General features: G+C 48.4%; 1 protein-coding gene across 1 annotated transcript in view; it reads left to right on the plus strand.

The window, feature by feature from the left end:
- rnf13 (ring finger protein 13) overlaps positions 1–20,945 on the plus strand; it is a 30,631-nt gene extending 9,686 nt beyond the window's left edge. The window contains exons 6-10 of the mRNA XM_067416425.1: positions 3,051–3,141; positions 3,327–3,432; positions 3,515–3,608; positions 16,098–16,178; positions 20,201–20,945. Coding sequence (XP_067272526.1) covers positions 3,051–3,141; positions 3,327–3,432; positions 3,515–3,608; positions 16,098–16,178; positions 20,201–20,532 — 704 coding nt within the window. The 3' untranslated portion in view covers positions 20,533–20,945. The remainder of the gene's footprint in view (positions 1–3,050; positions 3,142–3,326; positions 3,433–3,514; positions 3,609–16,097; positions 16,179–20,200) is intronic.
- The last annotated feature ends 2,404 nt before the right edge of the window (positions 20,946–23,349 follow it).

A 23,349-nucleotide genomic window follows, 5' to 3' on the forward strand; every position in this document is an offset into this window, starting at 1 on the left:
GTCCTTCAGTGCTCTTAAAGGGACAGTGCACCTCCGTCATTTACTCTGGACCCCACTGACGCTCGTATCAACTAAAACAGCTCAAACATTCTGCAGATATCTCATTATAATATAATGTAGATTAGAGTTCCTGCAGTAATAGTGATTAATTTTATTAACGTGTGCAGGTTTCACAAAAAAAGCGTGCACAACACCGATCTACACAAGCGGCGCGCACATTAAAGCGTCTCTCAAACGGCCCGCGAGCACCAAAGAGAGTTTTTCCTGGCTTATGGCTCGTAAATGCCCAAACACGCACATGATGTCGAAACGCCTGTCCTGGGGTCGGTGTGTATGGAGAGAAACACAGGCAGTTTTGCAGTGTGAATCGCGGAGAGAACGCATGTGTGTCCGTGGATCGGATCCGTGCATTAACTCTTAAAGTGACAGTAGCCTAATAAACCTCTGTTCATCAGAGATCAAAACAGAAAATCACTCGCTGCTCTTCACTCAATAACGTCAACCGTAAGCTTTAAACTGCATTTAATCTTTACTGTGAAGAACAGCCAGTTATTTAACATTCGATCGCTTTAGTTTCTCTAGGGTTTCTGACCTGAATACAGGCGTGTTGACTTCATTTGTCTTTTAGTCTGCTTTGTTTTCTTTTGTTCAGCGTTCCCACGGGTCCTTGAAAGTTTGTGAAAGGACACACAGATTCGGGTGCTTGAACGTCCAAGTAGAACGTAAAGCATATTCATAAATCTTAAAGGGATAGTTCACTTTGAAATGTAAATTCTGTCATCCTTTACTCTACCTCAAGTTATTTCAAACCTGTATGAGTTTCTTTCTTCAGCTGAACTCAAGGGAAGGTTTTTTAAAGAAAATCCATAGTAGGAAAAAAATACTACAGAAGTCAATGGCTCCAGTTTAGTGTTTGGTTACTGACATTATTCAGAAAATCTTCCCTTGAGTTCAGCTGAAGAAAGAAACTCATACAGGTTTGAAACAACTTGAGGGTGAGTAAAGGATGACAGAATTTTAATTTTAAAGTGAACTATCCCTTTAAGACTTCTGGTTGCATGAGCTTAAGCTCTTTTCAATTTTTGAGTTCAGAAGCTTTTTTTCATAGTTGTGTTTGCCACATGAAATCTATAACTCTGAATCTTAAGGAAACACGATGTGCTCTCGCACTCGCCTAACCCATGTTCAGACCTTGAGTTTGGAGACGATCAGATTATCCCTGATTATTACCGAATGTTTACTTCAGTTACAAATAAAGCCTCCCTGTGCTCTAAGCTATTGCAACAACACTACCCAAATTAACCACAAAATGATGAGATCATTATATACAGTGAGGAAAATAAGTATTTGAACATGCCATTGCCCTGCTATTTTGCAAGTTCTCCCTGTAAATCATGGAGGGGTCTGAAATTGTCATCGTAGGTGCATGTCCACTGTGAGAGACATAATCTAAAAAAAATATCCAGAAATCACAATGTATGATTTTTTAAACTATTTATCCGTATGATACAGCTGCTAATAAGTATTTGAACATCTGTCTCTCAGCTAGATTTCTGACCCTCAAAGACCTGTTACTCTGCCTTTAAAATGTCCACCTCCACTCCATTTATTATCCTAAATTAGATGCACCTGTTTGAGGTCGTTAGCTGATAAAGACACCTGTCCACCCCATACAATCAGTAAGAATCCAACTACTAACATGGCCAAGACCAAAGAGCTGTCCAAAGATACGAGAGACAAAATCATACACCTCCACAAGGCTGGAAAGGGCTACGGGGAAATTGCCAAGCAGCTTGGTGAAAAAAGGTCCACTGTTGGAGCAATCATTAGAAAATGGAAGAAGCTAAACATGACTGTCAATCTCCCTCAGACTGGGGCTCCATGCAAGATCTCACCTCGTGGGGTCTCAATGATCCTAAGAAAGGTGAGAAATCAGCCCAGAACTACACAGGAGGAGCTGGTCAATGACCTGAAAAGAGCTGGGACCACCGTTTACAAGGTTACTGTTGGTAATACACTAAGGCATCAGGGTTTAAAAGGGTTCCCCTGCTTAAACCAGCACATGTCCAGGCCCGTCTTAAGTTTGCCAATGACCATTTGGATGATTCAGAGGAGTCATGGGAGAAAGTCATGTGGTCGGATGAGACCAAAGTAGAACTTTTTGGTCATAATTCCACTAAACGTGTTTGGAGGAGGAAGAATGACGAGTACCATCCCAAGAACACCATCCCTACTGTGAAGCATGGGGGTGGCAGCATCATGCTGTGGGGGTGTTTTTCTGCACATGGGGCAGGGCGACTGCACTGTATTAAGGAGAGGATGACCGGGGCCATGTATTGTGAGATTTTGGGGAACAACCTCCTTCCCTCAGTTAGAGCATTGAAGATGGGTCGAGGCTGGGTCTTCCAACATGACAATGGCCCAAAGGCTACTGTACCAAATATTAAGATTGATTTTCTCAGGTGCAGGTGTTCAAATACTTAATTGCAGCTGTATCATACAAATAAATAGTTTAAAAAATCATATATTGTGATTTCTGGATGTATTATTTTTTTTAGATTATGTCTCTCACAGTGGACATGCACCTACTATGACAATTTCTCGACCCCTCCATGATTTACAAGTGGGAGAACTTGCAGAATAGCAGGGTGCTCAAATACTTATTTTCCTCCGTGTGTGTATGTGTGTGTATATATATATATATATATATATATATATATATATATATATATATATATATATATATATATATATATATTAAGGTATTGTATGAAAGTTAGAAATTTCAGTATTGTGACAACACAAATGTAAATACATCTCACTCATCAGAACTGTCCAGAGATTTAACAGCATTTTACTGATGAGAATGGAGTGTGTGTTTGATGGACAGGTGGAGCTGGGGAGGAGGAAGGGCAAAGACCTCTCACATTTGCTTGCTTTTTTATGTAAAGGGATTATCGCTTTAAAGCGGAGATAAACTCAAATCATGCTAAAACACACTCGTGACAGTGATTCACACGGGTTTGTTTACAGAATGTGTGTTTTCGCAGTGGATATTCTGAAGCAGATCGACATTCCCTCAGTGTTTATTGGTGAAGAAGCGGCCAACTCTCTGAAAGAGGATTACATCTATGAGAAAGGGTGAGGGATGAACACCAGTCATATGACCTGAGGAGAGGCGGAAATATTACACATTACCAAACGCTCTCCCACGGCTGACTCTAGGCTGTGTTCTCTGAGCAACTAAAATGACTTGTAAACAGCTAAACCTCTATATAAAGTGATCAGCAGGATCACGCTCACAGAGTCTTGCTTTGTGTTTTCAGCGGTCATGTGATCCTCATGCCGGACTTCAGTTTGCCTCTGGAATATTACCTGATCCCGTTCCTCATCATCGTTGGCATCTGCCTCATCCTCATTGTAGTTTTCATGGTGAGTCATTACTGTGTGTGTAACACGCCAAATATGACAATATATTAGTTTTGACTGACACATTTACATCCTTTAATGTCAGATCACAAAGTTCGTACAGGACAGACACAGAGCCCGGAGGAGTCGCTTACGCAAGGACCAGCTGAAGAAACTCCCCATTCACAAGTTTAAGAAGGGTAAGGAGCGCTCCACATGCTTGAAATCAGACCAGTTCTGCTGCTGCGTCAGCCTGGCCCATGGGAATCACAGGAATAAAGCACACTTCACTATATATTCACATAGAGAACAGCGGATTCACACTGGAGGAACAGTATTCAGTATAATATTAATGTTGTTTGATTGACAGCTCCAGCCTCTATATAGTTCTGCGCATGAATCATATCCTATCAGAAATCACTGGTCTCAGATCAGGCGTCAGCATTAACGCGGTTACTCTCATGCTGTGGCGTTTCTGTCGAGTCCATTTCGCAAAAGTCTGTTTGCACAGAATCTAAAGTGAAATGTAGAGATCACAAATAAATGATGCTCAACTGAGACGACGCTCACATTGTTGAGAATAAATAAGCACATTCCTAGCTTTAGGATCCTTTAGAAGGTAAAGTTATTTCAGTCGCTCTTCTCTACTCGTCATCTCACTAACACTCCAGTGGGCGGAGCTAAAGCTGTGGTGAAGTGGGCGGAGCTAAAGCTAGGATTATGATGAAGTGGGCGGAGCTAAAGCTGTGATGATGATGATGTGGGCGGAGATAAAGCTGTGGTGATGATGGTGAAGTGGGCGGAGCTAAATCTGTGATGATGATGTGGGCGGAGCTAAAGCTGTGGGGATGATGTGAAGTGGGCGGAGCAAAAGCAGTGATGATGATGTGGGCGGAGCTAAAGCTGTGGTGATGATGAATAAGTGGGCGGAGCTACAGCAGTGATGGTGATGATGAAGTGGGCGGAGCTAAATATGTGATTATGATGTGGGCGGAGCTAAAGCTGTGGTGATGATGAAGTGGGCGGAGCTACAGCAGTGATGGTGATGATGAAGTGGGCGGAGCTACATATGTGAATTGGGCGGGGCTAAAGCAGTGATTGTGAAGTGGGCGGAGCTAAAGCTGTGATGAAGTAGGCGTTGATCTTCAGTCTTTCTCCATCTATTATAGGCTCATTCACAGCCAGTCGTTCTCTGGGCTTGAGGACAATAAAAGCTGTTTTTGGACTGGCCAGGAAGTTTTCAGTCCTGAATCTGATCATATGATGAGCTCTTATATGTCAAAAACACAAGGAAAATGTGATTTCTCAGTTCATGACCCTTTAAAATGGCTGTCTGGTTGGTGTGTTGTTGGAAATGCAGTGTTTTTGAGTTCTTCAACTATTGCTTATATTAAAAGGGTTAGTTCACCCAAAAATGTAAATTCTGTCATTGAATTCCTCATTTCGTTCCAAACCTGTAAGATCATCATCGTGTTCATCTTCAGACACAGATGAAGATATTTCTCAATAGAGAGCGCTCTGACCTCTCCTTAGACGGCTACACAACTACCACTGTCAAGCTCCAGAAAGGCAGTGAACCCATCAGTAAATTACCCATGTGACTCCAGTGGTTTAGTTTATGAGGCGACCCGAGAGCCGTAAACACACTGTAAGGCCCTCGCGTTGTGTTGCCGTGAGAGTATCTGCAAGAATGCGCATCAGAGATTCTTATTTGGTAAATAAAGTGGTAAAGTGTGTTTAATGCTTCATAAACCTGAGGCTGAACCCCTGGAGTCACATGGGTCACTGTACTGATGATGTCTTGATGAAACTCTAGCCTCTTCATGGAGCTGTGGCTGGCCGTCAGCATTGAGCACGTCCATGCGGGATGGGTGGACAGCCTGGCATTGTGTAAAAGCGACGGGTGTGGGCGATGTGGAATTCCCCTCGCATCTCCACCTCCTCAGTGAACCGTCAGGGCATTTTACAACCAAATCAACACCAGCTCCATTGACCTGTTCAGCTCGGCCATCGCTTCTCCTGAAGGAGCTGTCAGGCCTGTTCGTCAGGAGTTAGCCTTCACACAGCGGTGTTCACAGATCCTCTTACAGATGAAAGGTGTGTGTGAGATTTCATGAAGCAGAAAGTGTGTGATGCGCTTCAGATGTTCAGTCATATCAGTGTGAAGGTCATGTGTTTCCATCATCTATTCACCAGATGCCATGTGGATCATTTATCTACCATAGTATACCTAAATGCCAACAGGACACACACTGAAAAGACTTCATTTTCTTCATGCAAAACATGTGGCTAGAAGTGAGCCAGCTGGTTTAAACTACTCTTCTTCTTCTTTTCTGGCCAATGATTCATGACACAAAAAATCCCGTTTGCCAGATCAACCGACTGACACATCTTGCCCCATATCATTCTTAACACGTGCACTAATTCCCTTCACACAGATACAGCACAGCAAACGTGTGTGTGCGTGTGTGTGTATGTGAGTCCACCGTCCTCTGCGCTGACTCGCAGGTTTTCTCCATCCGCCCGCTGTGCTGATTCATCGGTTCTGCTGCCCGCTGCAGTCTCACTGAGCCAGTGTGTGTTTCCTGTCGTATGACCGTGCAGCCGGACCACAGACTCAACACACACACACACACACACACACACACACACACACACACACACTCTACCAGCTCTCTGCAGTGATAGCGCAGGGATTCAGACCTGGAGAATTGAATCTTTAGCTATGGCTGACCATGTCTGTGTAACAAAGGCCCTGTTTACAGCTGGTATTAAGATGTTACGGTCGATCGAATCAGTGGACTGCACTAAATAAAGCTGGAGAAACAGGCAAGCGTAAGGATTTGAGCGAGTTTGGCCAGATTGTGACGGCTAGAGGACTGGGTCAGAGCATCTCCAAAACTGCAGCTCTTGTGGGCTGTTCCCGGTCTGCAGTGGTCAGTATCTATCAAAAGTGCTCCAAGAGGACCAGTGGAGAACCGGCCACAGGGTCATGGGCGGCCAAGGCTCATTGATGCACGTGGGGAGCGAAGGCTGGCCCGTGTGGGCCGATCAAACAGACGAGCTACTGGAGCTCAAACTGCTCCAGAAGTTAATTACTCGGGGAACACATGGCCCAGGATGCACTATGGGAAGAAGGCGAGCCGGCGGAGGCAGTGTGATGCTTTGGCCAATGTTCTGCTGGGAAACCTTGGGTCCTCCATCCATGTGGATGTTACTTTGACACGCTCCACCTACCTAAGCATTGCTGAGACCATGTTCAGCCTTTCATGGAAACGGTATTCTGGTGGCTGTGGCTCTTCCAGCAGGATAATGCTCCTGACACAAAGCACAAATGCTTCAGGAATGGTTGGAGGAGCACAACAACGAGTTAAAGGTGTTGACTCAGCCTCTAAATTCGCCAGATCTCAATCCAATCGAGCATCTGTGGGTTGTGCTGAACAAACAAGTCGCACCTCACAACTTACAGGACTCAAAGGATCTGCTGCTAACATCTTGTTGCCAGATACTGACGGGTCAGGGGGGCCAACACAATATTAGTAAATGCTGCTGGTGGTAAAGTGCATTATGAAATGTCTTCGGCTCAGTGCTGGGTTAGATCAGTGGCGGTGGTGTGTCGGTGCTGGGTTAGATCAGTGGCGGTGGTGTTTCGGTGCTGGGTTAGATCAGTGGCGGTGGTGTTTCGGTGCTGGGTTAGATCAGTGGCGGTGGTGTTTTGCTGCTGGGTTAGATCAGTGGCGGTGATGGTGTTTCGGTGCTGGGTTAGATCAGTGGCGGTGATGGTGTTTCGGTGCTGGGTTAGATCAGTGGCGGTGATGGTGTTTCGGTGCTGGGTTAGATCAGTGGCGGTGATGGTGTTTCGGTGCTGGGTTAGATCAGTGGCGGTGATGGTGTTTCGGTGCTGGGTTAGATCAGTGGCGGTGGTGTTTCGGTGCTGGGTTAGATCAGTGGCGGGGATGGTGTTTCGGTGCTGGGTTAGATCAGTGGCGGGGATGGTGTTTCGGTGCTGGGTTAGATCAGTGGCGGTGATGGTGTTTCGCTGCTGGGTTAGATCAGTGGTGATGGTGTTTCGCTGCTGGGTTAGATCAGTGGCGGTGGTGTGGGCTGTTCCCGGTCTGCAGTGGTCAGTATCTATCAAAAGTGCTCCAAGAGGACCAGTGGAGAACCGGCCACAGGGTCATGGGCGGCCAAGGCTCATTGATGCACGTGGGGAGCGAAGGCTGGCCCGTGTGGGCCGATCAAACAGACGAGCTACTGGAGCTCAAACTGCTCCAGAAGTTAATTACTCGGGGAACACATGGCCCAGGATGCACTATGGGAAGAAGGCGAGCCGGCGGAGGCAGTGTGATGCTTTGGCCAATGTTCTGCTGGGAAACCTTGGGTCCTCCATCCATGTGGATGTTACTTTGACCCGCTCCACCTACCTAAGCATTAATGAGACCATGTTCAGCCTTTCATGGAAACGGTATTCTGGTGGCTGTGGCTCTTCCAGCAGGATAATGCTCCTGACACAAAGCACAAATGCTTCAGGAATGGTTGGAGGAGCACAACAACGAGTTAAAGGTGTTGACTCAGCCTCTAAATTCGCCAGATCTCAATCCAATCGAGCATCTGTGGGTTGTGCTGAACAAACAAGTCGCACCTCACAACTTACAGGACTCAAAGGATCTGCTGCTAACATCTTGTTGCCAGATACTGACGGGTCAGGGGGGCCAACACAATATTAGTAAATGCTGCTGGTGGTAAAGTGCATTATGAAATGTCTTCGGCTCAGTGCTGGGTTAGATCAGTGGCGGTGGTGTTTCGGTGCTGGGTTAGATCAGTGGCGGTGGTGTTTCGGTGCTGGGTTAGATCAGTGGCGGTGGTGTTTTGCTGCTGGGTTAGATCAGTGGCGGTGATGGTGTTTCGGTGCTGGGTTAGATCAGTGGCGGTGATGGTGTTTCGGTGCTGGGTTAGATCAGTGGCGGTGATGGTGTTTCGGTGCTGGGTTAGATCAGTGGCGGTGATGTTTCGGTGCTGGGTTAGATCAGTGGTGGTGATGGTGTTTCGCTGCTGGGTTAGATCAGTGGCGGTGGTGTGTCGGTGCTGGGTTAGATCAGTGGCGGTGGTGTGTCGGTGCTGGGTTAGATCAGTGGCGGTGATGGTGTTTCGCTGCTGGGTTAGATCAGTGGCGGTGATGGTGTTTCGCTGCTGGGTTAGATCAGTGGCGGTGATGGTGTTTCGCTGCTGGGTTAGATCAGTGGTGATGGTGTTTCGCTGCTGGGTTAGATCAGTGGCGGTGGTGTTTCGGTGCTGGGTTAGATCAGTGGCGATGGTGTTTCGGTGCTGGGTTAGATGAGCGGCGGGGATGGTGTTTCGCTGCTGGGTTGGATCAGTGGTGGTGGTGGTGTTTCGGTGCTGGGTTAGATCAGTGGCGGTGGTGTTTCGCTGCTGGGTTAGATCAGTGGCGGTGGTGTTTCAGTGCTGGGTTAGATCAGTGGCGGTGGTGTTTCGCTGCTGGGTTAGATCAGTGGCGGTGATGGTGTTTCGCTACTGGGTTAGATCAGTGGCGGTGATGGTGTTGCGGTGCTGGGTTAGATCAGTGGCGGTGATGGTGTTTCGCTGCTGGGTTAGATCAGTGGCGGTGATGGTGTTTTGCTGCTGGGTTAGATCAGTGGCGATGGTGTTTCGCTGCTGGGTTAGATCAGTGGCGGTGGTGTTTCGGTGCTGGGTTAGATCAGTGGTGATGGTGTTTAGGTGCTGGGTTAGATCAGTGGCGATGGTGTTTCGGTGCTGGGTTAGATCAGTGGCGGTGGTGTTTCGGTGCTGGGTTAGATCAGTGGCGGTGGTGTTTCGGTGCTGGGTTAGATCAGTGGTGAGGGTGTGTCTGTGCTGGGTTAGATCAGTGGAGGTGGTGTTTCGGTGCTGGGTTAGATCAGTGGCGGTGGTGTTTCGCTGCTGGGTTTGATCAGTGGCGGTGGTGTTTCGGTGCTGGGTTAGATCAGTGGCGGTGGTGTTTCTGTGCTGGGTTAGATCAGTGGCGGTGGTGTTTCGGTGCTGGGTTAGATCAGTGGTGAGGGTGTGTCTGTGCTGGGTTAGATCAGTGGAGGTGGTGTTTCGGTGCTGGGTTAGATCAGTGGCGGTGGTGTTTCGCTGCTGGGTTAGATCAGTGGCGGTGGTGTTTCGCTGCTGGGTTAGATCAGTGGCGGTGGTGTTGCAGTGCTGGGTTAGATCAGTGGCGGGGATGGTGTTTCGCTGCTGGGTTAGATCAGTGGCGGTGGTGTTAAGCTGCTGGGTTAGATCAGAGGCGGTGGTGTTTCGCTGCTGGGTTAGATCAGTGGCGGTGATGGTGTTTCGCTGCTGGGTTAGATCAGTGGCGGTGATGGTGTTTCGCTGCTGGGTTAGATCAGTGGCGGTGATGGTGTTTCGCTGCTGGGTTAGATCAGTGGCGGTGATGGTGTTTCGCTACTGGGTTAGATCAGTGGTGGTGGTGTGTCGGTGCTGGGTTAGATCAGTGGCGATGGTGTGTCGGTGCGGGGTTAGATCAGTGGCGGTGGTGTTTCGGTGCTGGGTTAGATCAGTGGTGGTGGTGTTTAAGTGCTGGGTTAGATCAGTGGCGGTGGTGTGTCGGTGCTGGGTTAGATCAGTGGTGATGGTGTTTCGCTGCTGGGTTAGATCAGTGGTGAGGGTGTTTCGGTGCTGGGTTAGATCAGTGGTGAGGGTGTTTCGGTGCTGGGTTAGATCAGTGGCGATGGTGTTTCGCTGCTGGGTTAGATCAGTGGCGGTAATGGTGTTTCGCTGCTGGGTTAGATCAGTGGCGGTGATGGTGTTTCGCTACTGGGTTAGATCAGTGGCGGTGATGGTGTGTCGGTGCTGGGTTAGATCAGTGGCGGTGATGGTGTGTCGGTGCTGGGTTAGATCAGTGGTGGTGATGGTGTGTCGGTGCTGGGTTAGATCAGTGGTGGTGGTGTTTCGCTGCTGGGTTAGATCAGTGGTGAGGGTGTGTCGGTGCTGGGTTAGATCAGTGGTGAGGGTGTGTCGGTGCTGGGTTAGATCAGTGGAGGTGGTGTTTCGGTGCGGGGTTAGATCAGTGGTGAGGGTGTTTCGGTGCTGGGTTAGATCAGTGGCGGTGATGGTGTTTCGGTGCTGGGTTAGATCAGTGGCGGTGATGGTGTTTCGGTGCTGGGTTAGATCAGTGGCGGTGATGGTGTTTCGGTGCTGGGTTAGATCAGTGGTGATGGTGTTGCGGTGCTGGGTTAGATCAGTGGCGGTGATGGTGTTTCGCTACTGGGTTAGATCAGTGGTGGTGATGGTGTGTCGGTGCTGGGTTAGATCAGTGGCGGGGATGGTGTTTCGGTGCTGGGTTAGATCAGTGGCGGTGGTGTGTCGGTGCGGGGTTAGATCAGTGGCGGTGGTGTTTCGGTGCTGGGTTAGATCAGTGGCGGTGGTGTTTCGGTGCTGGGTTAGATCAGTGGCGGTGGTGTTTCGGTGCTGGGTTAGATCAGTGGCGGTGGTGTTTCGGTGCGGGGTTAGATCAGTGGTGGTGATGGTGTTTCGGTGCTGGGTTAGATCAGTGGTGGTGGTGTTTCGGTGCTGGGTTAGATCAGTGGCGGGGATGGTGTTTCGGTGCTGGATTAGATCAGTGGTGAGGGTGTTTCGGTGCTGGGTTAGATCAGTGGTGAGGGTGTTTCGGTGCTGGGTTAGATCAGTGGTGAGGGTGTTTCGGTGCTGGGTTAGATCAGTGGGGATGGTGTGTCGGTGCTGGGTTAGATCAGTGGCGGGGATGGTGTTTCGGTGCTGGGTTAGATCAGTGGCGGGGATGGTGTTTCGGTGCTGGGTTAGATCAGTGGCGGTGGTGTGTCGGTGCGGGGTTAGATCAGTGGCGGTGGTGTTTCGGTGCTGGGTTAGATCAGTGGTGGTGGTGTTTAAGTGCTGGGTTAGATCAGTGGCGGTGGTGTTTCGGTGCGGGGTTAGATCAGTGGTGGTGATGGTGTTTCGGTGCTGGGTTAGATCAGTGGTGGTGGTGTTTCGGTGCTGGGTTAGATCAGTGGCGGGGATGGTGTTTCGGTGCTGGATTAGATCAGTGGTGAGGGTGTTTCGGTGCTGGGTTAGATCAGTGGTGAGGGTGTTTCGGTGCTGGGTTAGATCAGTGGCGGTGATGGTGTTTCGGTGCTGGGTTAGATCAGTGGTGATGGTGTTTCGGTGCTGGGTTAGATCAGTGGTGGTGGTGTTTCGGTGCTGGGTTAGATCAGTGGCGGTGGTGTTTCGCTCCTGGGTTAGATCAGTGGCGATGGTGTGTCGGTGCTGGGTTAGATCAGTGGCGATGGTGTGTCGGTGCTGGGTTAGATCAGTGGTGAGGGTGTTTCGGTGCTGGGTTAGATCAGTGGTGAGGGTGTTTCGGTGCTGGGTTAGATCAGTGGTGGTGATGGTGTGTCGGTGCTGGGTTAGATCAGTGGTGGTGGTGTTTCGCTGCTGGGTTAGATCAGTGGTGAGGGTGTGTCGGTGCTGGGTTAGATCAGTGGTGAGGGTGTGTCGGTGCTGGGTTAGATCAGTGGAGGTGGTGTTTCGGTGCGGGGTTAGATCAGTGGTGAGGGTGTTTCGGTGCTGGGTTAGATCAGTGGCGGTGATGGTGTTTCGGTGCTGGGTTAGATCAGTGGCGGTGATGGTGTTTCGGTGCTGGGTTAGATCAGTGGCGGTGATGGTGTTTCGGTGCTGGGTTAGATCAGTGGTGATGGTGTTGCGGTGCTGGGTTAGATCAGTGGCGGTGATGGTGTTTCGCTACTGGGTTAGATCAGTGGTGGTGATGGTGTGTCGGTGCTGGGTTAGATCAGTGGCGGGGATGGTGTTTCGGTGCTGGGTTAGATCAGTGGCGGTGGTGTGTCGGTGCGGGGTTAGATCAGTGGCGGTGGTGTTTCGGTGCTGGGTTAGATCAGTGGCGGTGGTGTTTCGGTGCTGGGTTAGATCAGTGGCGGTGGTGTTTCGGTGCGGGGTTAGATCAGTGGTGGTGATGGTGTTTCGGTGCTGGGTTAGATCAGTGGTGGTGGTGTTTCGGTGCTGGGTTAGATCAGTGGCGGGGATGGTGTTTCGGTGCTGGATTAGATCAGTGGTGAGGGTGTTTCGGTGCTGGGTTAGATCAGTGGTGAGGGTGTTTCGGTGCTGGGTTAGATCAGTGGTGAGGGTGTTTCGGTGCTGGGTTAGATCAGTGGCGATGGTGTGTCGGTGCTGGGTTAGATCAGTGGCGGGGATGGTGTTTCGGTGCTGGGTTAGATCAGTGGCGGGGATGGTGTTTCGGTGCTGGGTTAGATCAGTGGCGGTGGTGTGTCGGTGCGGGGTTAGATCAGTGGCGGTGGTGTTTCGGTGCTGGGTTAGATCAGTGGTGGTGGTGTTTAAGTGCTGGGTTAGATCAGTGGCGGTGGTGTTTCGGTGCGGGGTTAGATCAGTGGTGGTGATGGTGTTTCGGTGCTGGGTTAGATCAGTGGTGGTGGTGTTTCGGTGCTGGGTTAGATCAGTGGCGGGGATGGTGTTTCGGTGCTGGATTAGATCAGTGGTGAGGGTGTTTCGGTGCTGGGTTAGATCAGTGGTGAGGGTGTTTCGGTGCTGGGTTAGATCAGTGGCGGTGATGGTGTTTCGGTGCTGGGTTAGATCAGTGGTGATGGTGTTTCGGTGCTGGGTTAGATCAGTGGTGGTGGTGTTTCGGTGCTGGGTTAGATCAGTGGCGGTGGTGTTTCGCTCCTGGGTTAGATCAGTGGCGATGGTGTGTCGGTGCTGGGTTAGATCAGTGGCGATGGTGTGTCGGTGCTGGGTTAGATCAGTGGTGAGGGTGTTTCGGTGCTGGGTTAGATCAGTGGTGAGGGTGTTTCGGTGCTGGGTTAGATCAGTGGCGATGGTGTGTCGGTGCTGGGTTAGATCAGTGGCGATGGTGTGTCGGTGCTGGGTTAGATCAGTGGTGAGGGTGTTTCGGTGCTGGGTTAGATCAGTGGCGATGGTGTGTCGTGCTGGGTTAGATCAGTGGCGGTGGTGTGTCGGTGCTGGGTTAGATCAGTGGCGGTGGTGTGTCGGTGCTGGGTTAGATCAGTGGCGGTGGTGTGTCGGTGCTGGGTTAGATCAGTGGCGGTGGTGTGTCGGTGCTGGGTTAGATCAGTGGCGGTGGTGTTTCGGTGCTGGGTTAGATCAGTGGCGGTGATGGTGTTTCGGTGCTGGGTTAGATCAGTGGCGGTGATGGTGTTTCGGTGCTGGGTTAGATCAGTGGCGGTGATGGTGTTTCGGTGCTGGGTTAGATCAGTGGCGGTGATGGTGTTTCGGTGCTGGGTTAGATCAGTGGCGGTGGTGTGTCGGTGCTGGGTTAGATCAGTGGCGATGGTGTGTCGGTGCTGGGTTAGATCAGTGGCGGGGATGGTGTTTCGGTGCTGGGTTAGATCAGTGGCGGTGATGGTGTTTCGCTACTGGGTTAGATCAGTGGTGGTGATGGTGTGTCGGTGCTGGGTTAGATCAGTGGTGATGGTGTTGCGGTGCTGGGTTAGATCAGTGGCGGTGATGGTGTTTCGCTACTGGGTTAGATCAGTGGTGGTGATGGTGTGTCGGTGCTGGGTTAGATCAGTGGCGGGGATGGTGTTTCGGTGCTGGGTTAGATCAGTGGCGGGGATGGTGTTTCGGTGCTGGGTTAGATCAGTGGCGGTGGTGTGTCGGTGCGGGGTTAGATCAGTGGCGGTGGTGTTTCGGTGCTGGGTTAGATCAGTGGTGGTGGTGTTTAAGTGCTGGGTTAGATCAGTGGCGGTGGTGTTTCGGTGCGGGGTTAGATCAGTGGTGGTGATGGTGTTTCGGTGCTGGGTTAGATCAGTGGTGGTGGTGTTTCGGTGCTGGGTTAGATCAGTGGCGGGGATGGTGTTTCGGTGCTGGATTAGATCAGTGGTGAGGGTGTTTCGGTGCTGGGTTAGATCAGTGGTGAGGGTGTTTCGGTGCTGGGTTAGATCAGTGGTGAGGGTGTTTCGGTGCTGGGTTAGATCAGTGGTGAGGGTGTTTCGGTGCTGGGTTAGATCAGTGGCGGTGATGGTGTTTCGGTGCTGGGTTAGATCAGTGGTGATGGTGTTTCGGTGCTGGGTTAGATCAGTGGTGGTGGTGTTTCGGTGCTGGGTTAGATCAGTGGCGGTGGTGTTTCGCTCCTGGGTTAGATCAGTGGCGATGGTGTGTCGGTGCTGGGTTAGATCAGTGGCAATGGTGTGTCGGTGCTGGGTTAGATCAGTGGTGAGGGTGTTTCGGTGCTGGGTTAGATCAGTGGTGAGGGTGTTTCGGTGCTGGGTTAGATCAGTGGCGATGGTGTGTCGGTGCTGGGTTAGATCAGTGGCGATGGTGTGTCGGTGCTGGGTTAGATCAGTGGCGGTGGTGTGTCGGTGCTGGGTTAGATCAGTGGCGATGGTGTGTCGGTGCTGGGTTAGATCAGTGGCGGGGATGGTGTTTCGGTGCTGGGTTAGATCAGTGGCGATGGTGTGTCGGTGCTGGGTTAGATCAGTGGCGATGGTGTGTCGGTGCTGGGTTAGATCAGTGGCGGTGGTGTGTCGGTGCTGGGTTAGATCAGTGGCGATGGTGTGTCGGTGCTGGGTTAGATCAGTGGCGATGGTGTGTCGGTGCTGGGTTAGATCAGTGGCGGTGGTGTTTCGGTGCTGGGTTAGATCAGTGGCGGTGGTGTTTCGGTGCTGGGTTAGATCAGTGGCGATGGTGTGTCGGTGCTGGGTTAGATCAGTGGCGGTTGTGTTTCGGTGCTGGGTTAGATCAGTGGTGATGGTGTTTCGGTGCTGGGTTAGATCAGTGGCGATGGTGTGTCGGTGCTGGGTTAGATCAGTGGCGATGGTGTGTCGGTGCTGGGTTAGATCAGTGGTGATGGTGTTTCGGTGCTGGGTTAGATCAGTGGCGGTGGTGTTTCGGTGCTGGGTTAGATCAGTGGCGGGGATGGTGTGTCGGTGCTGGGTTAGATCAGTGGCTGTGGTGTTTCGGTGCTGGGTTAGATCAGTGGTGATGGTGTTTCGGTGCTGGGTTAGATCAGTGGTGAGGGTGTGTCGGTGCTGGGTTAGATCAGTGGCGGTGGTGTGTCGGTGCTGGGTTAGATCAGTGGCGGTGGTGTGTCGGTGCTGGGTTAGATCAGTGGCGGTGGTGTGTCGGTGCTGGGTTAGATCAGTGGCGATGGTGTTTCGGTGCTGGGTTAGATCAGTGGTGGTGGTGTTTCGGTGCTGGGTTAGATCAGTGGCGGTGGTGTTTCGGTGCTGGGTTAGATCAGTGGCGGTGGTGTTTCGGTGCTGGGTTAGATCAGTGGCGATGGTGTGTCGGTGCTGGGTTAGATCAGTGGCGGTGGTGTGTCGGTGCTGTATTAAGCCCTCGGCCGGCGTCCTGTGGTGACGCTATCAGCGAGTCCATGTACGGTCAGACGCGGCTCTGCTGTAAACACTCTGAGGAATGCTCAGGGAGGGCAGGACGGATCCCCACACTGGAATGTTTTCCTTCATTCAGGACAGCCAGCAGTTTTTTATAGTTGACTTAAATGAAAAAGCCTAAAAATGACGACTCAGATATACTGCAGTGGTGAATATTGTTCCTCAGTGTCCACTGATCGGCCAAAGATCTGCTGCTGAACGTCATCCAGTAAAAAGAAGCCACGGCTCATATATGCACAGTCTGTGTTGTTCAGTGAGTGTGAAACTGAGACGTGTTGTGTGTTTTAGGAGACTCGTATGATGTGTGTGCCATCTGCCTGGACGAGTATGAGGAGGGCGAGAAGCTGCGGGTCCTGCCCTGCTCACACGGTGAGTGTGTGTGTGTGTATACTGGTGCAGGGCAATCGATGAATCACATCCATAATAAATGTGTGTTTCCCCATAATGTATTGTGTGTGCACTGTGTATTATATAAATACACACTCATTCATATTGAAGAAATATTTGCATGTGTATATATATTTATATAATTTATTTTATATATAAATAACATTTTTCTTCAATATTGAACTTTTAAACCGATTGCCCAGCATTAGTATGTGTGTGTGTGTGTATATATAATATAGAGATTACTCTATTATAATATACTCTTTTTGATTGTTATTAATACATTATAAAATAAACACATTGGCCCTCATTTATCAAAAGTGCGTACACCAAATTTCCAGCGTACACCCAAACCCACGGTGACTTTGAGATTTATCAATATGGACGTTGGCGTACGGCACGCTCCAATCCTACGCCAGCTCAGGAGGTGGTGTACGCACACACACACACACACACACGCTCCAATCCTCCGCCAGCTCAGGAGGTGGTGTACGCACGTTTGAGTTAGTGGGAAAATGCGCAGAAAAACAATAACACCACAAAACGCACTGACAAGATATGCTATATGACCCACTATTAAAAACCACAACAACAACATTCAGTGTTTATTTTTGTGCAACATGAACGTCAATGTTTAATTTGTGTGACTTTACCAAAGCGTTTGATTTGTAGGCATATGTATTCCTCCAGTCGCGAGCCTGTGCGCTTTATCTGACGGTTCAGGCCCGTCTGGCCCGGCAGCTGCGCACGGACTGGGACTAAAATAATTCAGACTGACAAAATAATAAAAATGACATTCTTCTTTTAAATAACATGCGTCATTAAGAATAATAATCATAATAAGAAGAAGAATCTTACAAATTGTCATGTAATTATTAATGTGAATGAATCTTACTCCACATCACATCATCATCACTATTGTACACCCCAATACATGTGCCGTGATACGAAATTAAAAGCTAATTTTTTCAAAACGTGCTGTAAAATAATGCAGTGATGGTAATTTATCATCCAAACAGCTTTAAACTGCTGGAGTGCGCTTCTCAACCCCCACACTATTAACAGTACTCGTTATTTGGGTCCATTTTTTGTTTTTGTCTGTGCCTTTAATTCCACTCTTTAAACTCTTAAATAAAACAATTTCGGGTTTTTTCCACTTCCCTGGCGATGGTCCCGATGGGCGCGTCTCAATCATCTCAATAGTTCAGTAGTCAGAGCACTGATCAGGGAGTCAGCCCATTGACTTATGTCCTAATCAGTGCCCTGACTAGTGGACTAGTGAGATGATTGAGCGCGCCCGATCTCCACGTCGGAGAAGTTTCGCTTCTTTGCCGTCTTCCGCGTGTCCATGGCGTAAAATGAGGGCGTGGGGGAGGCGGAGACTTGAATATATAGGGGCGTGTTATTCTAATGACGATCGTTTTCAGCCACCGCATTTATCAAGGGCAGGTATTGCGTACACCTGGATTGCAGAGGTGCGCACAGCTTCATAAATCAGGCGGTGAGAGGAGTGTAAGCATAATCTTACGCCAACATATACACCAGTTTCTACGCAAGATTGATAAATGAGGGCCATTACCTAAACTAAAGCTAGTTTTAAATGCATGTTAAAGGAAGAGTTGAAGTGCTCCCACTGGAGGTGCTGAGACGTGTACAGGTGCTGTGTGGTCATATAATTAGAATATCATCCAAAAGTTGATTTATTTCACTAATTCTATTCAGAAAGTGAAACTTGTATATTATACTCAGTCATTACACACAGACTGATATATGTCAGATGTTTATTTCTTTTCATTTTGATGATTATAACTGACAACTAAGGAAAATCCCAAATTCAGTATCTCGGAAAATTAGTATATTGTGAAAGGTTTAATATTGAAGACAGCTGGTGCCACAGTCTGATCAGCTCATGAACTCAACACTCCTGCAAAGGCCAATAAATGGTCTCAGTCTAGTTCTGTCGGCTACACGATCATGGGGAAGACTGCTGACTTGACAGTTCTCCAAAAGACGACCATTGACACCTTCCACAAGGAGGGCAAGACACAAAAGGTAATCGCAAAAGATCTCTGTGTCCAAGCACATTAATAGCGAGGCGAAGGGAAGGAAAAGATGTGGTAGAAAAAAGGTGTACAAGCAGTAGGGATCACCGCACCTGGAGAGGAGTGTGAAACAAAACCCATTCAAAAACCGTGGAGGAGATTCACAAAGAGTGGACTGCAGCTGGAGTCAGCGCTTTAAGAACCGCTGCGCACAGACGTCTGCAGGACATGGGCTTCAGCTTCACATTCCTCGAGTGAAGCCACTCTTAAACAACAGAGAAGCGGCTCGTCTGGGCTAAAGACATAAAGGACTGATGAGCGGTCCAGAGTTATGTTCTCTGATGACAGTAAGTTTTGCATTTCCTCTGGAGATCCGGGTCCCAGAGTCTGGAGGGAGAGGAGAGGCACACAGTCCATGTTTCTTGAGGTCCGGTGTGAAGTTTCCACAGTCAGTGATGGTTTGGGGTGCCATGGCATCTGCTGGTGTTGGTCACCTGTGTTTTCTGAGGTCAAAGGTTTTAGAGTTTCAGAGCACTTCATGCTTCCTGCTGCTGACCAGCTTTATGGAGATGCAGATTTCATTTTCATTGAAGGCGACTATCAGAGCAACCTGAGCCGAGCCACAGACTGACCGACTCCACGCCGCGCTGCAGTAATTCAGGCTAAAGGAGCCCGACTCAGTATTGAGTGCTGGACATGCTCAGACTGCTCATGTTCACACTCTTCAGCTGGCCAAGATTTCTAAAAGTCCTGTCTTTGTTTTGGTCTTAAGCAATATTCAAATTTTCTGAGATACTGAATTTGGGATTTTCCTTAGTTGTCAGTTATAATCATCATTAAAAGAAAATATTCATTCATTACACACAGACTGATATATTTCAAATGTTTAAATATACAAAATATACTCTTTTTGAATGGAATTAGTGAAATAAATCAACTTTTTGATGATATTATATTATATGACCAGCACCTGTATGGTATCCCTCTCGCGTTGTCCAGATAATGGCAGTGAGCAGTGACCGGCTTCAGGCTTTTGAGGAGACAGAAGTGTCACAGATGACGTGTGTGGAGTATTCCAGCTGTTCTGGAGGTTTGGTTAAAGACTGAAATCTCATGCATTATTAGATGATTAAACTCCTGACCGTTGGTCTTCTGGCCGCGTCTCACTGCCATTACGGGGACGAGTGTGAGCGGGACGCTTTTAGATCCTTAAAGCGCTAGTTCAGCCAGAAATGTGAATAGTGTGATTAATTCCTCCTGTGGTTGGCCAGCCGTCAGACCTCCGCTCATCTTCACACACAGATGAAGATATTAGTGTTGAAATCCGATGGCTCAGAAAGGCCTTCATTGACACCAATGTCATTTCCTCTCTCAAGACCCATAAAGGCACTAAAGACGTCGTTACAAAGCCCATCTCACTACAGCGGCTCTACAATCATTGATGAAGAGGCCAGAAGAGTTTTAGTGCGCAAAAAACTAAATAACGACTTTATCCACCAAGTTATTGCCGTGAACTCGAGAATATGACGCAGCTCCGCCGATCATGACCCAGAAGAGGAGGAGCGAGACCTTCACGGAAGACAATAACGTGGTGGATAGTCATTATTTAGATTCTTTTGCGCACAAAAACTGTTTTCGTCGCATTGTAACATGATTGTCCAGCCGCTGTAGTGAGATGGGCTTTGTGTCGATGTGTTTAGGGCCTTTATGGGTCTTGTGAGTGGGAATGTACTGAATGCCAATGGAGGCCTATCTGAAGCCTTTCTCAGCTTTACACTAAAATATCTTCATTTGTGTTCTGAAGATTAACGAAGGCCTGACGGGTGTCCAACGACATGAGGGAGAGTTATTAATCTAATTTTTGAAGAAATTAATTGCATTTTTGAGTGAACTAACCCTTTAAGACACATTTAAATGTGTGTGCCGGTGTCCCGCACTAACTCTCTCCCCCCCGATCATCAGCCTATCACTGCAAGTGTGTTGACCCGTGGCTGACCAAGACCAAGAAGACCTGTCCGGTGTGCAAGCAGAAGGTGGTGCCGTCCGACGGAGACTCCGAGTCCGAGTCCGACTCAGGTGACGAGGAGAACGAGGTTTCGGAGAACACGCCGCTGCTGCGCTCTCTGGCCTCCACCAGCAACCACTCCTTCGGCTCCATGTCCGGCTCGCCGTCCCAGCGCGGCGTGGAGTCGTCGGACTACACCAGCGACAGCGAGGAGGAGGAGGTTGAGGTGGAGGCGGTGGTGGTGCAGATGCAGCAGGGCCGTCCTGACGACACGGAGGCCGACGCCTGAACGCAGACTCTTCAGAGAGACTCCCATACTGTCACAATCACTCAGAGTTTAGCCAAATTTGATACAAATCACCGTTTCCCCTCAAATCATGCTGCGAAACACACACCAGATGAACGCCAGCTGACCTGCGCTCCCGGACTCATCCCGTCGCAAACTGCATGTTTTATACGACGCAATGACAGCGGTTTGGTTGGCTCATTAGCAGTGGACGCGTTCTAATATCAGACCTTAGTTTAACATCATTAATGTACTGTAAGTAGGAGAGCTGGAGAGGTTAGTTTTTGATAACGTGCACTGCTACTAACGTCTGACGGCCTTTTAATGTTGCTTTACTGTAAATATCTCTTTCTGCTCACCTTCGTTTATAAGTAGTCTATTCATTTTGTCTTCATGAATAAAATACTACACCTTTAGCGGGTTTGGTCTCAGTTTCTCATCCGTCGTTTGGGAAAGGGACCCATGGTTATAAGGCTGCGTTCACACTTGTAGTTCGGTTCGTTTGGTTTGTTTGGTCCGGACTAAAAAACAAAACCAAAACATAGTCCTGGTCCGCTTGGCGTTCACACTGGCATTTTTAACAGCGAACCTAAAGTTACCGAACCAAAGGCTCAGGGAGACGCTCACAACCTGATTGGTTGGCTTATATGACGTAGGAGCTGCTTACCAAACACTCAGAACAACGCTGTGTGCGGATTAAACGCCATCATTTTATGCGTGTACATGTGGCATTATTTTTACCCGCTGAGAACTCATGAAGAGCTCATAAAATGATCAAAACAGTCAAAACAGCAGCAGGATTTCCTCCGTTGTGCAGAAAAGAGACGGCCGTCCTGTCGTCTGTACCGACTGATGGCCAACGGGTCCTCTGATGAGAAGATCCAGGTTTGCTTTGTGTGTTTTTTCTAGCATTTTCGAAACATGATCGTCGGACCAAATATTGATGAGGCTCTTCCTCGTCGCTCCACGTTTGCCCGCTAACGTTACTCATTTTGGATACACCGATCTTTCCGCGTCCTCAAATCAGCTGACTATGCGTCACATCTTGTGACATCACGTCCTGTTTTTGGTTCGTCTAGATGTCTTTGGTCTGTGTTGCGTTCATATATCAGTCGAACCACACCAGACCCATCTCTTTAGCGCTCTCGGTCCGCTGGTTTGGTTCAGATGGCAGCGTTCACATGTGTTCAAATGAACCGCACTAACCGAGCAACCGCACCAGGGTTCGTTTTAATCCAACCAAACATGACAAGTGTGAACACACACTAAATCTATACGTTTGTTTTACATTCTTATGTGCAAAATGGTCCTCAGAGAAAAGTTTTGTGCAATAACGCTTTATATTTTCCATTTGTGTGCTATAAACTCAACCACAGTTCAGATTATGGCCATGTGTGAGCACCAGTTTTGGTAGAATTGTGTGTTATTCAGTACTGGGCATCTAATGAAACCGGTGTGTGTTGCCACATTAACACTAATACACTAACAGGAAGTAGCTGCATGATAGATCAATTATATTGAAAATAATTGTAATGGCTTACGAAATTACAATTACAATGATTTTAATACTTCAAAAGATTGCAATAAGTTGTGTGACATGCTTAATGTTATTAAACGCGCTCAGACAGCTCATGATCCAGAATTCAGTTCTCCTCAGCTTATATGGCCATACACACACACAATCATGCCCATCTTCAGTTGGAAACACATGGTCAGCTATGTCTTAAGTGTGTTAAACCGTGTAGAAAGAAAACGTGTGTGTCAGTATATTGGATCTGTGCAGCTCTTAAAGTGACAGCAGCCTAATGAACCTGTTTCTGTCTGTCAATGTTAATCAAACAAAAGATTTAATAAGAATCAGTGTGTCCTCTGGCGTGAAGACCTGCCGTTTTGTTTTTACATTTGATCATTCAGTTTGTGTTAAATGAACCTAACCTAGGCCTGGTTTACACTGGCGTTAAAATGAAATATGCTACAGTAAAACTGCTGGAATTCCATGTCAAATGTCATATTTGTTTAGAAAGACAAACATAAATAGTGATGAAAGCCCAAATATGAAATGTCACAGATGTATATTGACTGAGTAATCACTGTTCTGTGGAGGAGAGTCTAAATGACCATCTTCACATGAGATCTGGAGCCGCATTACAGGGGTGTTAGCCTGCCAGCCGAATTTAGCCCCGCCCACAACATTTGAGTTCGGGAAGTTTAATCTGGACCAATCGGCTCCTCCACCAGTGTCTGTTGAAGCCAATACAGAAGTGAGTTAAACTGCAGTTCCTCCACTGGCCACTAGAGCGGCTCCAAAAGCAGCAGAACCTCACTGAGCTCATGTTAAAATGCCCAACTGTACAGCAGAATAAAACATGTTTATAGTCTGGGACAAATTGTGGTTTTGGCCTATACGGCTAATTTTACTCTTCATGACGACTGGGAGGAGGGTGAATTTATTTATCTAATTCGTTTAACGTTATATAAAGTCTTAAAGTTGGCGTGACCACTTTGTGTGACAGGTGGATAGCCATTTGTCTGCTGTTAGTCATCGCATCACCTAAGCTCCGCCCACGTCTCGCCTCTTCGCTCATTTTCTGTTATCCAGGCGATGCAAGATGGCGACGGCCACCTCGCCCCTACTTTACTCTTCAGAATCCTATGGGTGACGTCACGGACACTACGGCCATATTTTTGTTTATTAAACGGAGACCTTGTTCATATCTGCATCACCTTCACTATTTCTTTTAAAAATGATGATTGTGTTGGTAAGTACTCTGTGTATCCTGAAATTTTTACATCACTGGCCAATAGGGCTTGATTGAAAAA

This window comes from Pseudorasbora parva, chromosome 14 (assembly GCF_024679245.1).
Source record: "Pseudorasbora parva isolate DD20220531a chromosome 14, ASM2467924v1, whole genome shotgun sequence".
Lineage (NCBI taxonomy): Eukaryota > Metazoa > Chordata > Actinopteri > Cypriniformes > Gobionidae > Pseudorasbora > Pseudorasbora parva.